Below are 21,805 nucleotides of genomic sequence, written 5' to 3'. Positions count from 1 at the left end.
TCCACAAATGGGCAGCCACCACAGAAAAGGCCCCGTTCTCGTGCTTCCACTCTCCTGACCTCTCATGCTTGTTTTCTTTCCCTGAGCTCTAGAATATGGCAGGGAGCCTTGCAGGCACCACCAAATGGGACAGGGCACTCGGGGGGCAATCGTCTCAACGGCCGGAATCATTCTCATGTTCCAGAGGTCGGCCAAGGCTTTTAAAGGAGCGCCAGTCATATCAGCCAGAAAATCCCCCAGAGCCATTTGGAAACCCATTGGATCTCTCAGCCTTGGAAGGGCAGACCATCCTCTGTGGAGGGGAAAGGGTGCTGAAAACCGAAATCTCAGTAGGAAGAGATCTGACTCTGATAAAAGGACTGGTGTCACCATTCCTCACTTTCTAATCACCCTGTTCTTGCCTAGTTGAGAAAAGAATGTAGTAGGGTTAAGGCTTACTGGGAAATGATATATAATGAATTGAAAAGGATGTTCAAAATAACCTTTGTAAAAAAACAGCAATCAGAAGCTTCTCTTTTGGGAATTATAGGGACAGAACTACCTGAATTGTATAGAAATTTATTTATGTATGCTACTACAGCAGCAAGAATGCTACTCGCCCCAAAATGGAAAGAGGCAGAAGTCCCAACAAAGGAGGAATGGATACAAAAACTTATGGAATATGCAGAAATGGCGAAGCTTACTGGAAGAATAAGAAATCAAACTTTTTATAAACGAATGGAAATTGTTTATTGAATATTTACAGATAAATTGCAAAGAGATAAAAACATTGGTAAGGTTATTGTAATAACCTGCAGTTTTATAAGAGTATATATATTGGGAATTTTATTTACAACATAACATAACCCCCCCCACCCCCCCATACAGAAATCCACCCTCATTAAACGTGAACATAACATACAATAAGCATAACATACAACAATAGTTAAGTAAGTTATATATTTAAAGTAGATAATTAAATGAGCAAATTAAATGAATTTGGATATGCAGAAGATATTAAAAAATGAATTTAAGGAACCGCAGAAAGGGGGGGCACAAAGTCAAACTTTGAAATGTTAAAATGATTGTAAAATTAAGGAAATGTATACATTTGAAAAGTATAAATAAAAACTTTTAAAAAGAGAGGGAGAGAGAAAAGGATGTCCAGGGTGTGTCCAGCCACAAACGTTGGGCTGGTGACATGTTGGTCATCATAGCAGCCACGAAGTCCTGTGCCACCTGCTCACTAAGCCCTGTAACCTTTTCAGTTTCCGACACCTCCTGTTCCCAGCATGTTCCCTCTGTCAGGAGCTCAGCCTACACTCGAGTAGGACCCTGACAGAAACATATGCCCGACTGGCACATTCCCTCCCTCCTGGTCAATCGTTCGGGAGCTTCAAGAGCTTTCTTCAGCCCAAACATCACAGCGACCAATGCCAACCGACATCGGCACACTTAGGGATCCACAGAGTTTGCGCATCATGCGTGTGACAGACCTCAGCAACTCAGCATTTTGGCTAATCTACTTTATTTACATATAAACGCACACGGAGCACTGCAACAGGGCTCTCTCTCTCTCTAGCATCAGACAGCAAAGAGGAAAAGAACAAAGGACAATAGTCTCACTTTATGGAACACAGTAACACAAACTTCCTGTCTCCGTCACATCCCACTCTGTGGAGTCAAAACATACACTGTCATGTGAAAGACAACAATCCCATGACTGCAATCATGGAGCAGGAATTCTAACACCCTCTTTCCCCTCTAACCACTCACTGTCGTCCCACCACCAATCCCCAGACTGGGCAGGAAGGCACCCAGTTGCAGTCCAGTTTTATGCAGTAACCGAACAACAAAGGCGTCAAAGCTGTCCTTCCACCACATGTGATCCTAAATATTTGCTTTCCCTGGCCCACTGCCGTTCCATGTAGATGCACTGAAAGAGGGCACCTATAGCACACGGCCATGGGCTCTTGGGTATTTTATTCTACTGGCATATGTGTTGATAACATGGGAGCTTTCTCCAATGATCACATCAACTCTTTAATCTTCTCTTCCAGTTTTTTGGGACGAGCTCCGGTGATTTCAAAAATCTAGGACCGAAATAAAAAATAAGCAAATGAAAGCAATGGAAGCTCCAGGAATTTGGGAGAAGCAACGGGTCCCACAGGGATTTGCCACCCATCTCCTCCCGGTCAGAGATTAGGTGACTGGATTTCTTTGGTAGCTCCCTTCCCAGAATGGCTCATTCCAGGGCAGAATCTGGCAGATTAGGGGCAGCCCCGGCCAGAATTTAGAGCACTAAACCGTGTTTCTAGGCCACAAATACCTTTTCTCCTTTCATGTAGAACTGGAATGTTGGCATGGCGACGATATTGCAAAGGTCAGCCACATCCTAGGGATGAGAGATTGAACAATATGCCATATGGTCAAGGAACTAATTAAAATACGGTACGCTAGACATTCTGTAAGTATCTCTAACGGAGAAAGCAAAGTATGGTGTTTTATACCATATCTATCAGTGCTGCACCACACATTTCCTAAATTTTGGTGTTTTCTTTTTTTTTCTTTCTGTAACCTTTAAAACTTTAATAAATAATTTTTAAAAAAAAATATCAGTGCTGCACCACACATTTCCTAAATTTTGATACTCCATTTGGAAGTAATGCATCTGAGCAGATTGCCTAAATGAACAGGAATTCTTCTTGCTAAACATTTGAATTGTTCAGATACCATTTGATGCCATTTGGTTCCCCCGGCTGGTACTCTTCCCAACATCGTTTTCTCTCAACTATCACCCGCATCCACTGTTATTATATGTGCTGAACTTTACAAAGTACAGTGGTACCTTGGTTTACGAACTTAATCTGTTCCGGAAGTCTGTTCTTAAACCAAAGTGTTCTTAAACCAAGGCATGCTTTCTCATAGAAAGTAATGGAAAATGGATTACTCCGTTCCAGACGAAGACAAACAACCCCCAAAACAGCAATTTAACATGAATTTTACTACCTAACGAGACCATTGATCCATAAAATGAAGGTAATAATCAATGTACCGTACTATAAAATAAATAAAACAGTATTGTAGATGATGAAAATTAAATTCTCCCTCCCTCCCTTACGTGCACTGATTGATGGTCATTGTTTGGCTGGGGGGCTTTTATCAATTTCTGCAATCACACAATCAACCAGTAGCTGAACTGGGTTCCACACAGTCACAAAAACTAGACACAAAAACGAAGTTACAAGCCACAGTCACAAGTCAGTCCATAAAACAAAGAACAAGTCGCTGTCAAAAAAATGAAAAAGCCACACAAAGAAAAATGCAAAAAAATATCGAAGACAAAAGCTCCAAATATCACCTCTGTGTTGTGTCAGTGTTCGGGACTCAAGAGCCGACAGACTCAACTGGAAGCCTCTGATTAGTGGGAAACTCAATTTACAAATGGAACACACTCAACAGGAAGCAGAACATGTTCTGCTTCCAAGGCAAAGTTCACAAACCAAAACACCTACTTCCGGATTTGCAGCGTTGTTAATCCAAGTTGTTCACAAACTAAGGTGTTCTTAAACCAAGGCACCACTGTATAAGAGAGAGAGAAACAAATTCCTGCCCCAGAGAGCTTACAGTCTAAGGGCCAAACCAGACTTGACATTATCTATGAATGCACACTTTTTTGGGGGGGGGGTGTGATGTGAATAGCTGCTGAAAGCCTGCGCATCGGTGGAAATAGGCAGTTTGGAATCTTTTTGAGTCTGAGATACAATGCTAGGCTATATAGATGGACAATTGTAACTTTATTCCAGCTCAGAGATTTCAAAACTGCATTTACGCTTCTCCATACATGCTTAAAAAAGAGAGAGAGAGCAAAATAATTAAGGTTGGCTTTTCGCTCCCTAGTCTTATTTGTTTAATTTTCCTGCCTGCTGTCCTTTACAGATGAGTTTCTAAGTGTACATGGTCTATTGATAACTAGGGGTCTAAAGCTGTCACCCATCAGTAAAAAAAAAAGTCACATAGCTGTTGTGTTGGGGGTTTTAATTATGAAAATGATTATATACCCCCTGGCAGAGGGGAGCCTTTATTGCAGAAAAAGGTTACCCACCCCTGTTTTAAAGTCTCCTGTTGAAAACAATACCGGACTAAATAAACCCCTGGCCTGATCTAGAAAGTCTTGCTTTGTAGTTACACTCTAACAGAAATTCTCGACGTCATCTGGTTTTAGTAGCTTACCTCTGCCAAGTCCACATCAACAATGCAGAATAGCACATTTGCATACCGAACAGCCAACTCCTACAGAACAAAATTAAACAAATCTATTAGTTAGCAGACACAGACAAATGTTCTGGCCTGAAAACACGACAACATTCTTTTTTTGGCTCAAAAGCCCTTCAGTTTGAGAGATAATTGCACATTGATATCTTTTTCATATATATATCTAGGCCAGAGCTGGGGAACGTGACATGTTTTATAGGAGAGATCCCTAATTCTATCTGATGGAGTGGAGAAGCAATAAGACTTGCTTGCTCTAGCTTCTTGAGAGAAGAGAGGTCCAAAATACGTCTGCTCTCGAGAGGAAGGCATGAAGAAGGAAGGGAAGTGGGGAGCGAGTAACCGTAAGAGTATCAGGCTAACACCGAAGGGATAGCAGCACAGATCAGAACAAGAAGGACAGTCTAGGAAGCTGGGGCAATCCTCTCTTTCCTCGCTGCTGTGCAAACACATCAGCCTACAGCACAAACTGACACCTCCAAAAACCTCACTCCTGATGTCAGATGTGACACCAGGAGCTTGGAGCTCAGTATGGTCAACAGGATGATTACACTCCGCTCTATCTCAATACCATCTGAATCAACTGAGGCTGGAACTTTGTGACATCAGGTGGAGGACAGGTATGGGACAACTGGGAGCTTAAGGTTCCTTGGCAAGGGGGGCTTTCTGATTAGGACTGACAGGGAGCCCCCCTGGAATGGCCACACTAATAATCCTAGGGCAGCTGAGGGAGTTTGCCTTCTCCATTTGGAGGAAGTGGTTTGGATTCAATCTAAACTGCTTCCCCTGAGCAAAGCCCCCTTGAAAGTACACTTCCTACCAAATCCGGTTTCCCACCTCTGATTTCTGCCCGTTTCGACCTGGCTAAAGGCCTCAGTTTGGCACTTAAACAGCCTTAGTCACCCTGGTTGAGGACCTGTATCATAAGAGAACCTTGGGAAGTGCACACTCAGCTGCGCTTGAGACCATCGGCGCATGGTATCCTTCTGAAGAGGCTCTGCAGGTAGAGACTCAGAGGCACAGTGGTTGCACTCCTACGTGCAGGACTGCTTGCAGAAAATGGCACTGAGGGCCCATTGTGCTATGGGGTCCCCACATGGTTCCCTCTTGTCCACTATGCTGGTTGGCATCTACATCATACCTTTTATTGGCATCACATACAACATCCGAAACAAATCAGTACAAAATTACCACTTCCTCAGTGGCACAAACATTTGTTCAAAGAAAGGAGGCATTGCAGTCTATCGTCACATCTCTTGGTCTCCAGGGAGATCAGACGTCTGCAGTGTATTTCGATGACAAAAAACCCAAATAGAGATATTTAGCCACTAACTTGGTGAGCTCCTGATCATTCCCTAGTAATAGAAAATGTATGACCTCTGACTCTGGTTTCCATTTGGGAATACAGAGTTGATCTAGAAATTGCTGGTGGAGATCAGCATATAGTTTACAAGTGAAAACCATATGTGTGAGGGTTTCCACCATGTGGTCGTCACATGGGCAAGTTCTTTCTCCTTCCACCCTGCCTGAGAACCTTCCCCAAAGGAGGTTTGATGGATTTAAATTAAACCTGGCCAGTGAAAATGCCCTTCTTTCTTGCAGGTGAAGCAGAAATTCAAGGTAATTATGCTTAGTTTCATGTGCCCCTAGGTTGAGTCATTTGAGAGTTTGGGGCTCAGTATTGTCAACAGACTGATAACTTTCTGCTCTGTCTCTACATCATCTGAACCAGGTATGGCTGGACAGATTCTGGACCTTTGTCTGGAGGTGGTGAGGTGTCAAAACAAGCTGATTCCTGAGAAGATGGAGGTGCTGTTGGTGAACCAGAGTTCATATGTGGGAATTGGGCAATGGCCTTTTTTTGGATAGCATTACCACCTCTTTTAATCTACATCACAGAAGTCCTTTTATCCTATGCATCTGGTGACAACTTCATATACTGTGAAGTTATGAGGTCTGAAACAGATGAAGTATTGTCGTTCACATTTTTTTTTTAATGGAAACAGATTTTAATTCAAACCCTTCATTATTAGTGTTTGCTTGATTAAGACCATTGCCAAGCAACAAATGAGAACGGATGGGATGGCACTTACAGGGAGACAGACACTTGAGCCAAACAGTGAGCAGGAGTGAAAACAAGAGGCAGACAATTCGTAGTTTTTCACATGGAGGGGACAGGCATCATTTGTAGGTTCTTCTATAATGAAATTATCTTTCCCGAGACCAGCTGACATTCCACCACCACATGACCTTGTGAGTGGAAATTGACTAAGATGGTTTTGTTCCCTCTCTCTCACTGGCTCAAGGGCAAAGTGATAAGTTCTGGAATGCCTCTTTGTGTCAGAATCTTGCAAAAGAGATCAGGGCTCCCGTGACTTTTAATAGTGCAGAAGGTACTGAAACAAAAAACAAATGGCAGCATTCAACTACACTGTTGCAGGCGACACGTCTCCTTCCCTCTCATCCCTTTGTGTGCCCCTCGTGCCCCCTAAATTTGCTCTGATGGGTTGGGGGAAACATCAGAACATGATGTTCCCACAACATGGATGTAAGGGATCCTATATTGTGAAGGGTGGGCGGGTGGGGGAAGCAAAATATCTCGACACAAAGATATCGCTTTAAAGTTGCAGCTCTATGTCACAGATAACATGTGCTTGCACGCCCCTGTCTTTACCCTAGACTTGTATTGTTGGTGTTTACATGCCCACCAACATTTCTGGGATGAAAATACAGATGTCCTACTGTATTATTATTATTATTATTATTATTATTATTATTATTATTATACTTTGCCCATCTGGTTGGCTTGTCTCAGCCACTCTGGGTAGCTTCCAGCACATATAAAAACATAATAAGATGTCAAACAGAAACTTCCTGAAACAGGGCTGCCTTCAGATGTCTTCTAAAAGTTGTGTTCTTTATCTCCTTGAGGGGAGGGCATTCCACAAGGAGGGTGCCACTACCAAGAAGGCCCTCTGCCTGGTTCCTTGTAGCTTCACTTCCAGCAGTGAGTTATCCACTCTCTCATATGCTTATACCCCCCCTCATCTGACTGGGTTGCCCCAGCCACTCTCGGTGGCTTCCAAAATATATAAAAGCATAATAAAACATTAAGCATTTTTTTAATGCTTTAATGAGATGGCTCAGGGATCAGATAACTCCATACCCTCCATCATTTCTCCAAAGAAAATCAGAACATCCTACCATACCTTCCAACATTTCTCTGATGAAAATAGGGACATCTTAAGGAAATGCAGGACATTCTGGGATCAAATCAGAAACTCGGACGGCTTCTGTAAATCCGGGACTGTCCCTGGAAAATAGGGACACCTGGGGAGTCTGTGTTTAAAGAGGGTTTTGGCAGCCTTTTTAATGACTTGGGGATCTATGGAGTGAGCCGGCACCGTTTGTATCCTTTAACTGACAGTTTTGGCCAGGAAGATGCGCAGCAACGTTTGGCTGACTTACTGAACATGCTTCTCTAGAAGCTGCCTTTTAAATCATTCAGCAGAATCACCCAAGGACCTTTGACTTTGATTCATTAACAAGCAAACGCCATATCTCCTTTCACTTTTTAAGTGCTTTGCTAAAAGCCCTTTGTTGCAATCTCTAGAACTTTCCCGGGAAGACACATTAGCAACTTGCTCTCCACCTAAACTGCAATTTGGCTGATTCATAATATCAGATGCCTATATTTCTGACTTGCCTCGAGTGCCTGTAGGTATCTCATCACCCACTGAGAGGTCTTCCTGGTGCCAAGGTTAAAGGAGTAAGCAATAACAAATGATATACAATGAATTGAAGAAAATGTTGAAAATAACATTTGTTAAACAACCAGAAGCCTTCCTGTTAGATATTTTAGGTCAAGATCTGCTGAAAGAGAAGAGGACATTATGTATGCTACTACGGCGGTGAGAATTCTGATAGCACAAAACTGGAAGACTAGAGAAATTCCAACAAAAGAACAATGGCAAGAGAAATTGATGAATTATTCAGAACTGGCAAAACTGACGGACAGACTACGAGAAAAGGACAACAGTGACTTTGAAAAAGAGTGGGAACCTTTTATAACATATTTGCAGAAACAAAGAAAGAATATTGACTTGATGACAGGATTTAAATAAACACTATTGCTGTGAGAGAAGCAAGAAGTAGCTATGGCAGGTTCTGGTGAAATCTCTCTCCCAAGAAGCTCACAGTGTAAAGTCCGAGAGGTGAGGAGAATGAAACAATAGATGGAACGATAAGAGGTTGAGGCAAGGTTGGCAAGGGATGAAAGTGAGGAACTAATTCTATTTTTGTTTGGGGCTGAGGATTCAGAGATAAGCCAAAGACTTCATAGGAAAGGTGTGTTCTGAGCAGAGGTTTGAAGGAAGCAACATGGAGACAACATGGGAAGCATGCTGAGGTATAGACGATAGCAAAGGACCATAGCTTAGTGGTAGAAGAAGATTCCAGATTCAACCCCTGTCATCTCCAGTGTTAAAATGAAACAGGTAAGAGGTGATGTGAAAGAACTTAGGCACCAGCGACCCTGGAGTGCACCAAGTTAGACAGATGTGAGCTGGTGCAAGACAGCCTTCAATGATCCCAAGGGAGAATCGGCCCAGTTGCAAAGCAAAATCAGTACAGCAACGGAACCACATTTTCTCCTTGCACCGCGGAAGGGCCCGTAACGGCGACACGAGACTTACTTACGTGAACCAAAGGACGGATCATTTTGCAAGGCCCGCACCATTTTGCTGAAAAGTCAACAACCACCAGTTTGGGTCCTGCATTCTTTAGTAGATCGTTGAATTCTTTCTGTTTGGAAAGCAAGGGCACAGGACGTCAGCAGATGAGCCAATCACGTAACTACAAGAAGGGGGAATCTCTGGACCAGGGACTGGCCGTAACCCTCTAGGGCTCTCTTATCTGGCCCTCAGGACTCTCTCCAGGGCCATACCCCTTCACCAGGTTACCCCTTCCCCCTGACTGGTCCCGTTCTATGACCTCCTCAGGTGATTTTAGTCTGGCTGGGATGTGACCTTGAACTGAGATAATTCTCCTTACTTGCCTGTGTAGAGGATGGAAAGGGTGTTTTTGTGTGGAAACCTCTGACTTTAAGTAACCAGCTGCACATTTTTGTCGGTGGGCCCCCTCTCCACTGGCATTCAGTCCCCCCAAATGTTCCTCATGACCTCTTGAACTGAAAATGGTTCCCTTCCCCTAAAATAGCAGGAGTGACAAATACACCCAGATATTTGATCTCTGTGTTTCTTAAGAGGATGATTTTTTATCACCCCCAAACTATGCCTTTTATCACAGATATTTTCAATTGTACAACTTTTTATTTTGTTTACTGTTCTTTGAACCAAGACTATACGATAATCACTTCCCTCTTTGTAAAGACTGAGTCAGCTCTGGATCATAGATAAGGGGCTATTTTGGGTCAGGATTAAATCACGCATCGGCAAACTCAGGCTGTGCAACTACAGCTGATTTAGTGCCCTTGTGCAACTGCTTCACCCAAAGATTAGACTTTTTGTGATAAAGAAAGTGAGGGGGAAATATGCTGAAAAGTGTGGGGTAACTTTGTATAACCACCTCACCAGCAAATCAAAATGAATGCTCAGCAATTAGATGGTGTCATCTAACTTCCTCACAAATATTATGCCAGTGCATCAGAATGAATGCTCAAAAATCAGGTTTGTCCGGATGTAACCTAGGCCAATACCCATGGTCAAAGAGAAAGAAGAATTAGATGTCAAATTAAAGCACACAGATGAAGAGAACTGTTTTGCCAAGTTGCCCCAATACAGGAGAAAATTCACCCAAAATCAGAGTTGAGTTTTCTGCAAAAGTGCTCCGTCATGATTGGACCAAAAGCAAGACCCAGTACATTTTAAAATGATAAATTGTAATTCTTTTCTTTCTTTCTTTTCTTTTCTTAAAAACTTACCTCTTGCTTATGATGACGTGCTAAGTGACTAAGAATCAGGGCTGCAACCTATAGCCACTTTTCTCGCAGGAAGCTTCACGGAACTCAATGGGAATTTGCTTTTGAGAAGACATGGCTCTGATTGCCTGTTGAGCTCTAAAGATACAGGCTCAGCTAGGGTTGCCATATTTCAAAAAGTGAAAATTCGGACAGAGTATTTTTATTTTTTTTATTTTTTTGCAAAATTGCAAAGAAGACATGGGCTGCCATACGCCTGGATTTTTCCTGACGTTTCGGCGATTTTTGCCCGGACACTGCTTGCAGCTGCAGTATTCCGGATATGTCAGCGAAATTCCGGATGTATGGCAACCCTAGGCTCAGCATTTTACAAGGCACTGAGCAATCTGACATCATGAGCATCTTTGCAAATGGCTAAAAGGCATAATTCTGTTTCACCCATCACCGTGTCCAGAAAGGGGGTGAGGGTGGAGGAGAAGGGAAAAATGCTTATTCATCAATTTCTGCAGATTTGACAAGCTTTGGCTGAATTTCTTCCAGTTATCTACTTGGCTTTCAATGAGATGTCAAGCTAATTCTATAGTAGCATGAATTCAAACACTTGCCTGATTGCGTATATTCGGTAGCACTGCAGATTCCTCCATTAGGTCCTCTTCAAGCTATTTTCTCCCCCACAATTTTTATCATCAGCAAGTGATTCAAAGTCAGATCAGGTTGCCAGGATGCTTTTATGACATAGAGAAGTGTGCCAGCTCAAACCCTCTCAATATTCAGCTACACAATTACTTCTCATGGCTTTCATGGAGGGGCTCCTAGCTGTCACTGGGGAAGGCCTAGAGCGGGTTGCATTCAGGGCCAGATTTCAGTTTGATGAGGCCCTAAGCTACTGAAGGTAATGGGGCCCTTTACAGTGGTACCTTGGGTTAAGTACTTAATTCATTCCGGAGGTCCATTCTTAACCTGAAACTGTTCTTAATCTGAAGCACCACTTTGGCTAATGGGGCCTCCTGCTGCAACCGTGCCGCCGGAGCACGATTTCTGTTCTCATCCTGAAGCACAGTTCTTAACCTGAGGTAATATTTCTGGGTTAGCTGAGTCTGTAACCTGAAACGTATGTAACCTGAAGTGTATGTAACCTGAGGTACCACTGTATGTGTCCAGCTGTCCTTTGTCAACAACAAATTGTCGCTGTTTTTTGTGTTGAATATATGCTATATGGCATTTTATGGACCCAATAGGTATCTAAAGCCATTTGCACATGTTGCCATGCAACCAGTCCATGCAGAATGTAGGCACCCTATATATAGAAATGAGCAAACCGGTGACATTTTAAGGAGCAGGCTAGCTGGCAGGGCCCATGACTTACACTATAGGAGCCTACACAACACAAAACACTGCTGCTGTATGTAGGTTTTATTTTATTTGTTTTTAATCTTATATTTTGCAAATGTACATCCAGGTTTTTTTTCTTTATTTTTTTTTGGGGGGGGGGCAAGAGAGTGGCGCCCTAAGCTATAGCTTGTTTTGTTTATCTGTAAATCTGGTTGCATTCACTCAGGGGTTAAAAGCCCTGTTGAACTGAACACATTTTGGGGGGAGAGATTTGCTGAGGTTTAGGTTGTTGAGGCCTTGGGTGTTAATCCTTACTGATTCTTGACTCCGTCAACAGTTATGGCTTTATAGGAAACGAGGTCCAAATGTTATACTTGCCTCATGACATGCAGAATTTCCATGTGGTGTTTGCTAGGTTGCAGTGTATATCACGTGCAGGTGGCTTGCTGAGGCTCCGATTTTCCGTTTCAGAAATTCCCTCATAACTTGGCACTTTTTCCTGTTTGTGTGAAATTAGGCAGACGAACCTTAATACAAGCAGAGAGTAGATAAAAATACACCCACTAAAGAGGAATGGGTAGTCAAATTGTGCGAGTACTTGGAGCTCGCAAAGCTGACAGATGCAATAAAAGATAAACCTAAAAAATTGGTGAAAGAAGAATGGGAATGTTTAAATAATTATTTAGGGGACAAGGGCTCAACAAGAAAGATCTGGCTATGTTTAGAATGATACAGCATAGAGAAATGTTCCCTGATACCAAGATGAGGGATTCCTTTGGAATGCAGATAGAGATAATTGATAAGAATAATGATCTGTTGTGAGCTTGACGGAAGTGTACAATAGATGAGCTTTCCTGCTTTGGCTCATCTTCCTTTTTCTTTTTCTTTTTTTCCCTATTTTTCTTTTTTCTTTTCTTTTATCTTTCCCATAGTTGCTTATGTTCTGTGTCATGTACTTCAATATTTTTTTTAGTTTTTTCCCATTACTATTAAGGAATTTTCCTTTGTAATTTTGGTTGTCTATATTTATATGTACCTGTTTAAAGCAAAATAAAAGTTTAAAAAACCAAAAAAACAAGTAGAGAGCCTCTTCCTTCACCCAATTTCAAGTAATTCCCCTTCCCAACTATCTGGGCAGACTTTTGTACTCTTTCATAATATGTTATTTATTTGTTTGTTTGTTTATTTATACTTTTCAAATTTATACATTTCATTCGTTTTACAATCCATTTATCATTTCAAAATTTGACTTCCTTCCCCCTCTTTCTGCAGTTCCTTAAATTTATTTTTTAATATCTTATGCATATCCAATTCACTTAACTTGCTCATTTAGTTATCGACTATAAATATATACTCTTATAAAACTGCAGGGTATTACAATAATCCTGCTAATGTTTTTAACTGTTTGCAATTTATCTATAAACATTCAATAAACCATTTCCATTCTTTTATTAAAAGTTTGTTATCTTGATTTCTTATTTTTCCGGTAAGTTTCACCATTTCTGCATAGTCCATAAATTTTTGTACTGTATCCATTCTTCCTTTACTCCATTCTTCCTTCCTCCATTTTGGGGCAAGTAACATTCTTGCTGCAGTAGTAGCATACATAAATAAATTTCTATACAATTTATCTATAATTCCCCAAAGAAAACCTTCTGGGTTTTTTGGGGTTTTTTGGTAAAAGTTATTTTGAACATCCTTTTCAGTTCATTATGTATCATTTCCCAGCAAGCTTTAGCCTTACTACAAGACCACCACATATGATAAAAAGAACCTTCTTTCTCTTTACATTTCCAACATTTGTTGGATTTAGATTTATCCATTTTTGCCAGTTTACTTGGTGTTACTCTTTCATAATATGGTGACCTTTGCAAAGCCAAAATTTGGCACCCTGAAACAGATATTCTCAGTCACAATAATTACAGTATAGTGGCAATCTAACCAAGAATTGGCTGGGTACCTATTCTACATACAGTCTAATGAGCATTATAGTTCATTATAGTTCAGGCCTTCTTCAAATGGTAAACTGGCTTTTGTTGTTGGCATCTGCCACTCTAAAAGGTCTGATATAAATCCTTTGATATTTGCAACTGCAGGTTTCAAGGTACCTGACTTGTTTTATTTATGCAACGTGTTTATTATGTGGGGAAATGGGGTGCCCCACCTTTTGAGGTTAAACATTCAGGCCTTAAATCACAGAGCACACAGCAGAAGATCTGAAAGAAGGTGCTTTGAAAGCGGAAGCCACTCAGAAGACAACTTCAACCCCCCAACTTTCCCATCCCTACAGCAAATCAAGGCCTTGTAATTGGAAATAAATAAAGGTTTTGTAACTTTAATGAAGGATGGGCTGAACCTTCAAAAGCAAGTTAGTTTTCTAGGTGTGAGGAATCTGGCTAGAATAATAATTATTATTATGACGTGCTCCAATCCCTTATATTTAGGAGTGTCGTGAAAGAGGCCATCTAGTTTCTACAATGGTAAGGAAGCTTGAGGGAACTGGGTTTAGAAACAAATGACTAGGACCCTCGATGGGATAGATCAGTGCTGAGCTCTAAAGAGAAGCATCTCGGTGGAGCACTTTAAGTTGTCAGCTAGGCAGTGTGTATCATCAGTTCAGGTGCTGGTAAACAGAGGTGATGTAAGGTTGGAGAATCCATTAAGTTTTAATGGAAGTATTATAGGAAGCAGAAAGGAGACGGACAGCTTCCATTAACTTTCCTTTCTTGGAACTCTCGTTCACCTCAGAATGGCTCTTAAACCTGAGTCATAGCTGTTTGGGGATGGTCTCTGCATGGCTGCTTCTCCCATAACACCCCAGTAATATACCTTCTATTAGGGGGAATGGCTTGCAAAATATGCACATATAATAATCATAAATGTATCAGGAGAAATCCACACTAAAATGCTGTGGAATTTTCGTGGATTTTTTTTTTTAACATCTGCAGTGCTGCAGAAATGTGGAGAATTGAATTTAAGATTAGAAAAAAAAGGAACTGAGAGGAAAAAAAATCGGCCAATTTGTCCTTTCCTAGCAACATGATAATGACCTCCTGCGGACAGATGTTTCACAACTGGCGCCCTGCATAACCACAACCTGCCCGAGACTTTGCCTTTTGCCTGACCTGGGTACCAGAATTTTGAAATAAAAAGTCCATACCTGTCAACTGTCCTGGGGAAAAACGAGTTTTTTCTCGCGAGAGGACAGCTACCAAAATGACCGTCACAATTTTGCAGGCTGTGCTTTTTTTCGGGCATGGCATCCAAAACCATGCATTTTGGGGAAGGTATGAAAGTCAGGAACTCTTGTTGAGCCACGGAGGGCTGTAAAGGTACCAGCAATTCTGAGAAAACCCAAAAGAATTAAAAAAAGAAAATGTGTGAGGGTCTCCTGGAGTGAAGGATGACATCTCCTTACGCCATCCTCCTATCCAATATTAAAAGAATTTGTTAGTTAGCCAACTCTTCATAGTGCAAATGTAAAGAGGCTTGATTTATTGATATAGCACCATCTCTGTGTGTGGCACTTAAATTCTTAGGGAATAGCAGATGAAGAAGGGAGAGCAATGGAAGGGAAGATGCTCATCCTGTTGGCTTCTAATTTCACGATAGGAGAAAGTTAAGCATTGAAGTCAGTGGGATTCAGTACTGCCCACTTTGTTAAAATCCTGTTTTTCTCACAATGTAACTTGCAGTAAACAACTCACCATAAGTCAAACAGGTCTTACTGCTTAAATGCATTGGAACTTTTAATATTATTCTGTTGATAGTGATCTGCTTAGCACATGTCTTCTTTTAGCAGTGAGTGTCAACCATTTCCTGCTGTTTGAAATGTCTCCGGGAGTTTAAAATTAATGTGAGAACTTTTCCCCAGGGCTGTGCAAATGCTACCATTTTGCAGGAATGCAAAATGTGGTCCTGGATGGAGATTTTGGCTTCCATAGAATTTCAGCTTTCATTTCTTTTTAGAAAGGCAAGATCTAGACCTTATGCTGTGAAGATATATACAGTGGTACCTCGGGTTAAGTACTTAATTCGTTCCGGAGGTCCGTACTTAACCTGAAAGTGTTCTTAACCTGATGCACCACTTTAGCTAATGGGGCCTCCTGCTGCTGCCGCGCTGCCAGAGCACAATTTCTGTTCTCATCCTGAAGCAAAGTTCTTAACCTGAAGCACTATTTCTGGGTTAGCGGAGTCTGTAACCTGAAGCGTATGTAACCTGAAGCGTATGTAACCCGAGGTGCCACTGTACTTGAAGGTGTGGATGTGTTACATATTGTAATCAGAGCCATTTTTCCTATTGGGCTTACAGTCGCCTTGCGCCAGGGTGCTGGCCTTTCAGGCGGCGCCCCAGCGAGTGGGGGAGCTGCGGGTCTTTGCCGGTGGCCTCTCCTTTCCCTGCAAGCCCGGCAGCTGTGCTCTGCCAACTATATGGCTGGTGGGCTGAGTGGAGAGCGATCCCCACAGAGGCTTGGGAAAAGGTTGACAACTCTGGGGAAGCGGGGTGTGTGGCACTAGAGGGATCTTTGCACCACCGTGCCAGAGATGCTTAAGACGGCCCTGACTGTAATCTCAGAAACCAGAGATATAGCCAAGTAACATTTCCAGGGGTTGTGAATGAGCCTTTAGGGCATCTGGCATGCTTCCTGCCATAGCTAGTAAAACCAGCAAAAATTATGCACATCAACAGTTTGTTTTTTTTTTATATAACAGAACAATTTAACCTAACATGGAATCATGCAAATTTGCTTCAAATGTACTTTAGAGGTAAAGCATGTACGTAGCCTTAAAAATGAGAGTGATGCAGAGCTCTTTGTGTTGTCAGGCTGTAATTATTACGTCTGCCTTATTTCAGAATATTGTCACCATCACTAATGCAACAGAGCCTAAAGGAAGGAATAAATTAAGGGAGTGTTGTAGCCTGTCCTGTGAGACATGGGAGTGAGCCAGCTAAACCCCTCCTGTCATCTTCACTGTTGCTGCCAGGTGGATGTCTTTATTTCCTGGATGCCTCCATTGAAACAGGGCCGAAACCTCCGTTTTTCTGTCCTTTCCTAAGGGCTTCCATCCTGATGCCCAACATGGCTGTTTGGTCCGAGTGGCTCGCCACAAAGGTGCCGTAACCCAGATGGAATTCCCATCAAGCAACCAAACAGCGCAAGAGCCTAGTGCTCAATGTTTGCTGTGGATGAGCAACAAGTGGGAGGTGCTGTGGTCTAAACCACTGAGCCTCTTGGGCTTGCCGTTTGGAAGGCTGACGGTTTGAATCCCTGTGACGGGGTGAGCTCCCATTGCTCTGTCCCAGCTCCAGCCAACCTAGCAGTTCGATAGCACACCAGGTCAAGTAGATAAATGGGTACCACTGTGGCGGGAAGGTAAACAGCGTTTCAGTGTGCTCTGGTTTCCATCATAGTGTTCTGTTGCACTAGAAGTTGGTTTAGTCCTGCTGGTCACATGAGCCAGAAAGATGTCTGTGGACAAATGCTGACTCCTTTGGCCTGAAAGCGAGATGAGCGCTGCACCCCCATAGTCACCTTTGACTGGACTTAACCGTCTAGGGGTCCTTTACCTTTTACCTTTACCTCTCAGAGTTGCCATTTATGCCCATAGGAGTCACAGCAGGCTTCCTTAAATGTCTGATGTGACAATCAAGGCTCTTCCGGCGAAGGCTCTAGAGCAGGAACAGGGCTGGAATGTGGGCAGAAATAACATTCTACCCGGAATCTAGAATCAAGTGGAAGAATTCTAGATGGTCCCATGTCAGAATACAGGTGTGAAAATGTCTCAGTGAATTCCTAAGGTGACGTTTGGGCTCTGTTTGGCCTGTCTGGATATCACATCGACTGATTCCACATCCTTCTGAAAACCTGAGCCATGCATTGCAGAAATGTTCTGATGTGCCTTGGCTTAAATGAAACAACCCCTTCCCCCTTTTAAGTGTTTTGGATAATTAAAGGTTAAATAGACTTTTTTGGGGTGTGTGTGTGTAAAATCTTGTCCAATAGTAGGGCCAACCCTGTGTGGATAAGGGCATCCCAGAGCACAGTCTGAAGTCACCAGATGCAGTAGCCTTGCTGAAGCTAAGCAGGTCTGAACCTGGTCAAGGACTAGAAAGGTACAAACCTGATACTCCGATACCAGTCCATGGTTTTTCTTCCCAGAGATAGATGGGAGGGACATTTTTGCCATGACTATACTTTTGGGTTAGGATTGCCTGCATGGTGCAGAGAGCTAATTGACCAAAGAACAGGGCTTGGAAATAAATGCTTCTCTGGGCGGCAAGCAAGCCCCGATAAGAAGTAATGACCCTCTGGCAATGTTATGTATGTTTATTTACAAAAAGACACACCCAGAGCCCAGCTTCTTGCCTGCTCACATTTGTTTGTTGGTTCTGAAGTTTCGCCCCTCCCACAGCAGGAAGGATGCCAGACTCCCGCCTTTCCCCTCTTGCTCTTCCATTGCCTTCTGATTTTATCCAAACGCCTAGAACAGGGACTGAGAGGCTGACCTCCCCACTCTCACTCAACACAGACACAGATCTCTGCTTATCTGCTGATTGCCTAGCAATGCTCTGGCTGCCTTCCAACTCTTCCTCTTCTTGAGAGCTAATAGAGTCTTCCCCGGAAAGGGGGATAGGGCTGCTCTCTCTCGATTCTGTCAGCCAATTCTCATCTGCAGAGTCGGTCCCTCATTCACTTAGCTCAATTTCTGAGTCTAACTCATCCCTTGCGCTCTGGGGGGCCACGTTCCTGACACCTACCTGTAGTATATACTGTGTATATACATGTGTGTGTGTAGGGGGAGGAGATTTTTTTTTTTTAAAAAAACTTGCTCATTGAGAATACTGTACCCCAGCAGCCCTAATAGGAGAGCCTGCACTGGTTACAATATTTAACAATTTTTTATGAAAGTGATTTAACTCAGTTTAATTAAGTTGAGGCTCCAATAAACACCCCAGTTTCACAAAATCGTGTCAATGCAATGGATTCATCCATGGTAAAATGGAGCTAAAATCATTATAACTGAACAAAACAAACACATTTCATACATTTAACGATGGCTTCCACATTTGTTTAGTACTTAAATAAGAAATCAAAATAGCCCCCATGGATTCGATCGAACTATTTTATTCACGGTTCATAACCGTTCTGTTAATTGCATATGGGCAAACTGGATTTTTGGGGAAAGTGAAATAAACCTGCAAATGACCTTTGGATGTGTGAAATTCATATTCTTATAAAGATTTTAAGCTACACTCTGTTGGCAGCAGTCAATCTTGCACATGTACCCCTCAACCTTCAGCCCAGTTCTGGGTCACAACTTCTGACTCTCCTGCTTGCTGCCTTCAAGTGCCTAGGTGGGTTCATTGCTGCTGCAGATATTGAGGTCAGATTAAATTGCCAGTCTGGCTAGATTCTGTGCATGCAATGAGAGAGTGCATACCTTCCATTTTGCCATTGTGGCAAGAGCCAGTGTGGTATAGTGGTTAAGAGTGGTAGACTCGTAATCTGGGGAACCAGGTTCGCATCTCCGCTTCTCCACATGCAGTTGCTGGGTGACCTTAGGCTAGTCAGACTTCTCTGAAGTCTCTCAGCCCCACTCACCTCACAGAGTGTTTGTTGTGGGGGTGGAAGGGAAAGGAGAATGTTAGCCGCTTTGAGAACTCTTCTTCTTCTTCATTTGCCTCCAGCAAAAAAATGCCCCGGGACTGACTCTGCAAACCCTTGTGGAGAGTTCCCACCAAAAAAAGACACAGAAGGAAGAGCCCACTCCTGTGCCTTGAGCTGTAGGTGAGCTTAAATAACCCCCCTTTAAAGGAGGGTAAATGCCTGTCACTTTCCTAACGGCATAGAAGTGGGATGATTGGCAAGGTTTCTTATTGTGCAAGAATGAGAAAAGCTTCATCTGCAGAAATTCCCTGTTTGGCAACACCCAGGACAGGTAAAGAAGGAATGCTAACTGACTGGATACCATTGCTTTAATGACTCATTTAAAAAAAAAAAAAATCTATGTTTAGTTAAGGGGTAGTAAAAGTTTCACAGTTGTTTTCTTTGTTTTGGCTTTGCTGTGTGTTGGCATTCGCCTGGCGCCTTCATTTTAGCCGCCAGGCAAAAACGTTCCTTTTTAACCAAACCTTTGGTTGATCTGGTTAATCCGATGCCCTTTTTAAATGTGGGTTTTTTGGTGGGGGTGGGGGCTATTGGGTTGTTGTTTTTATTTTTATTATGTAGTTTGTGGTTTTATATCTTGGTTTTATTCTGTGAAACGCCCTGAAACCCCCGGGTATTGGGTGGTATATAAATTCAATAAATAATAATAATAAGCCTTGCAGGCTTTATTTGCTGAAAGAAGGACATGGATTATTATTATTTATTAAATTTGTATACTGCCCTATACCCATAGATCCCAGGGTACTTCACAAAATAATAGATCATTCAGGGGTCAGCAGACTTTTTCAGCAAGGGGCTGGTTCACTGTCCCTCAGACCTTGTGGGGGGCCGGACTATATTTTGAAAAAAAGAGAATTTTTTTATGCCCCACAAAAAACCCAGAGACGCATTTTAAATAAAAGCACACATTCTACTCATGTAAAAACACAAGGCAGGCCTCACAAACAACCCAGAAATGCATTTTAAATAGAAGGACACGTTCTACTCATGTAAAAACACGCTGATACCCAGATCGTCCGTGGGCTGGATTTAGAACTAAACCATTCAGTATTCCATTGTTACATCCATCAAAGCTTATTTACACTGTTGAATTTATCTTACATATACAGTGGTGCCTCGCAAGACGAAATTAATCCGTTCCGCGAGTCTCTTCGTCTTGCGGTTTTTTCGTCTTGCGAAACACGGCTGTTAGCGGCTTAGCAGCTATTAACGGCTTAGCGGCTTTAAGAAAAAGGAAAAAAAACTCGCAAGAACTCGCAAGACGTTTCATCTTGCGAAGCAAGCCCATAGGGAAATTCGTCTAGCGAAGCGATGCAAAAACCGAAAAACCCTTTCGTCTTGCGCGTTTTTCATTTTGCAAGGCATTCGTCTTGCGGGACACCACTGTATGTTCTTCTTGTTCCCTTATTCTATGTGTTAGGTCCACAAGCTGCCCATATTCTATCAGTTTAAGTTGCCATTCTTCTTTAATTGGGACCTTGTTTGTTTTCTGTTTCTGAGCTAACAAAACACGGGCCGCGGTAGTGGCATCCATAAATAACAGCACTGCTCTTGACGCTTTCACAAATGCTCTCTCTTGGGACTGTTGTCATTTTGCAGCCTGATTCGCAGCCCAGGACTAAGCATTTGCCTAAGATCAAACAACTGCCTTCTCGGGCTGCAATTCTATGCTAGCGGTGGGATGCTCAGGGAGGTGGCAAACCTGTGTCAGGGTTATACCCCTTCAGGGTGTGGACTCAAACGATTCAATGTGCCTCCATTAAAATAAGACAAAGTAAAATCATCTCTAGATAGACTATTAAGGCGAATAAATGCAGCGTGTAAGTTTCAAGGCGGAAAGTGTGTTCTGTTTGTTTTTGGTATTCACCTTTGTGAGCCCCCACCTGCAGTCTGAGGTAGTGTCACCTGTCACAGGTATACCAACTCAGGGAGGGCCAGTCCTCTGCTCCAGTTGCCACAAGGGAAGAGCGACAGCTTTGCCTGGTGTTGGATTCCCTGGTAATTTGAGTCCGCGAATGCGGGAAACTCATACCTCCCCGTAACAGCACACTTCTCAGCTATCAGAGAGAAACCTGCCGGTTGATGTAAGAGACTGTAACACGGCAGATTAAGAAGCTTTAAAACAAACAACAAACAAAAACTAAAGCAGCAACACAGCCAATTTTAATATTGGTTTATCGGTGCAAGAGAACTTTACTTCCAGAATGCTTAGTTCAAGTCAGAGAAGGCTTCCTTTGTGCAGACACTGACCTGCTTTGTGCTGTGTTGATAAGCTTACATTCTGTGAGAACAAAATAAACAAATTCCTTCCAGTAGCACCTTAGAGACCAACTAAGTTTGTTATTGGTATGAGCTTTTGTGTGCATGCACACTTCTTCAGATACACGAAAGCTCATACCAATAACAAACTTAGTTGGTCTCCAAGATGCTACTGGAAGGAATTTGTTTATTTTGTTTCGACTACGGCAGACCAACACGGCTACCTACCTGTAACTAATTCTGTGGGAAGGTGGTTTCAGAATAAGGGTCGGACCCTTTGAAAAGCCATGGCTTTGGGATTCCACCATGAACTCTGGAGTTGCTGTGTGACTTTCCCCTCCTCCTTTTGCTTAAA

The 21,805-nt window shown here is 42.5% G+C and overlaps 1 protein-coding gene across 1 annotated transcript; it reads right to left on the bottom strand.

Annotated features, from left to right (window-relative positions):
- Window positions 1-1,945: 1,945 nt before the first annotated feature.
- Window positions 1,946-10,895, bottom strand: LOC310835216 (thioredoxin-like). Its single transcript, XM_083720031.1, has 5 exons — window positions 10,791-10,895; window positions 8,950-9,050; window positions 4,213-4,272; window positions 2,309-2,374; window positions 1,946-2,072 (listed from the first exon to the last, which is right to left on the bottom strand). Exons 1-5 carry the CDS (start codon window positions 10,831-10,833, stop codon window positions 2,010-2,012), a joined length of 333 nt encoding a protein of 110 aa, XP_083576157.1. The 5' UTR covers window positions 10,834-10,895; the 3' UTR covers window positions 1,946-2,009.
- Window positions 10,896-21,805: the final 10,910 nt, after the last annotated feature.

The sequence above is a fragment of the Podarcis gaigeae genome (genome assembly GCF_964106915.1).
Source record: "Podarcis gaigeae genome assembly, chromosome: 17".
NCBI lineage: Eukaryota > Metazoa > Chordata > Lepidosauria > Squamata > Lacertidae > Podarcis > Podarcis gaigeae.
This window is presented reverse-complemented; position numbering and strand designations above follow the sequence as displayed.

What these genes read in the sequence shown, in the direction of transcription:
- LOC310835216 (XM_083720031.1), bottom strand. Translation starts at nt 10,833, where the DNA reads ATGGAGGAATCTGCAGTGCTACCGAATATACGCAATCAGGCAA. An exon ending in GAATATACGCAATCAGGCAA is followed by an intron (nt 9,051 to 10,790) that starts GTGTTTGAATTC and finishes CCAAACAGAAAG; the next exon opens with AATTCAACGATCTACTAAAG. An exon ending in TGATCCGTCCTTTGGTTCAC is followed by an intron (nt 4,273 to 8,949) that starts GTAAGTAAGTCT and finishes TTTGTTCTGTAG; the next exon opens with GAGTTGGCTGTTCGGTATGC.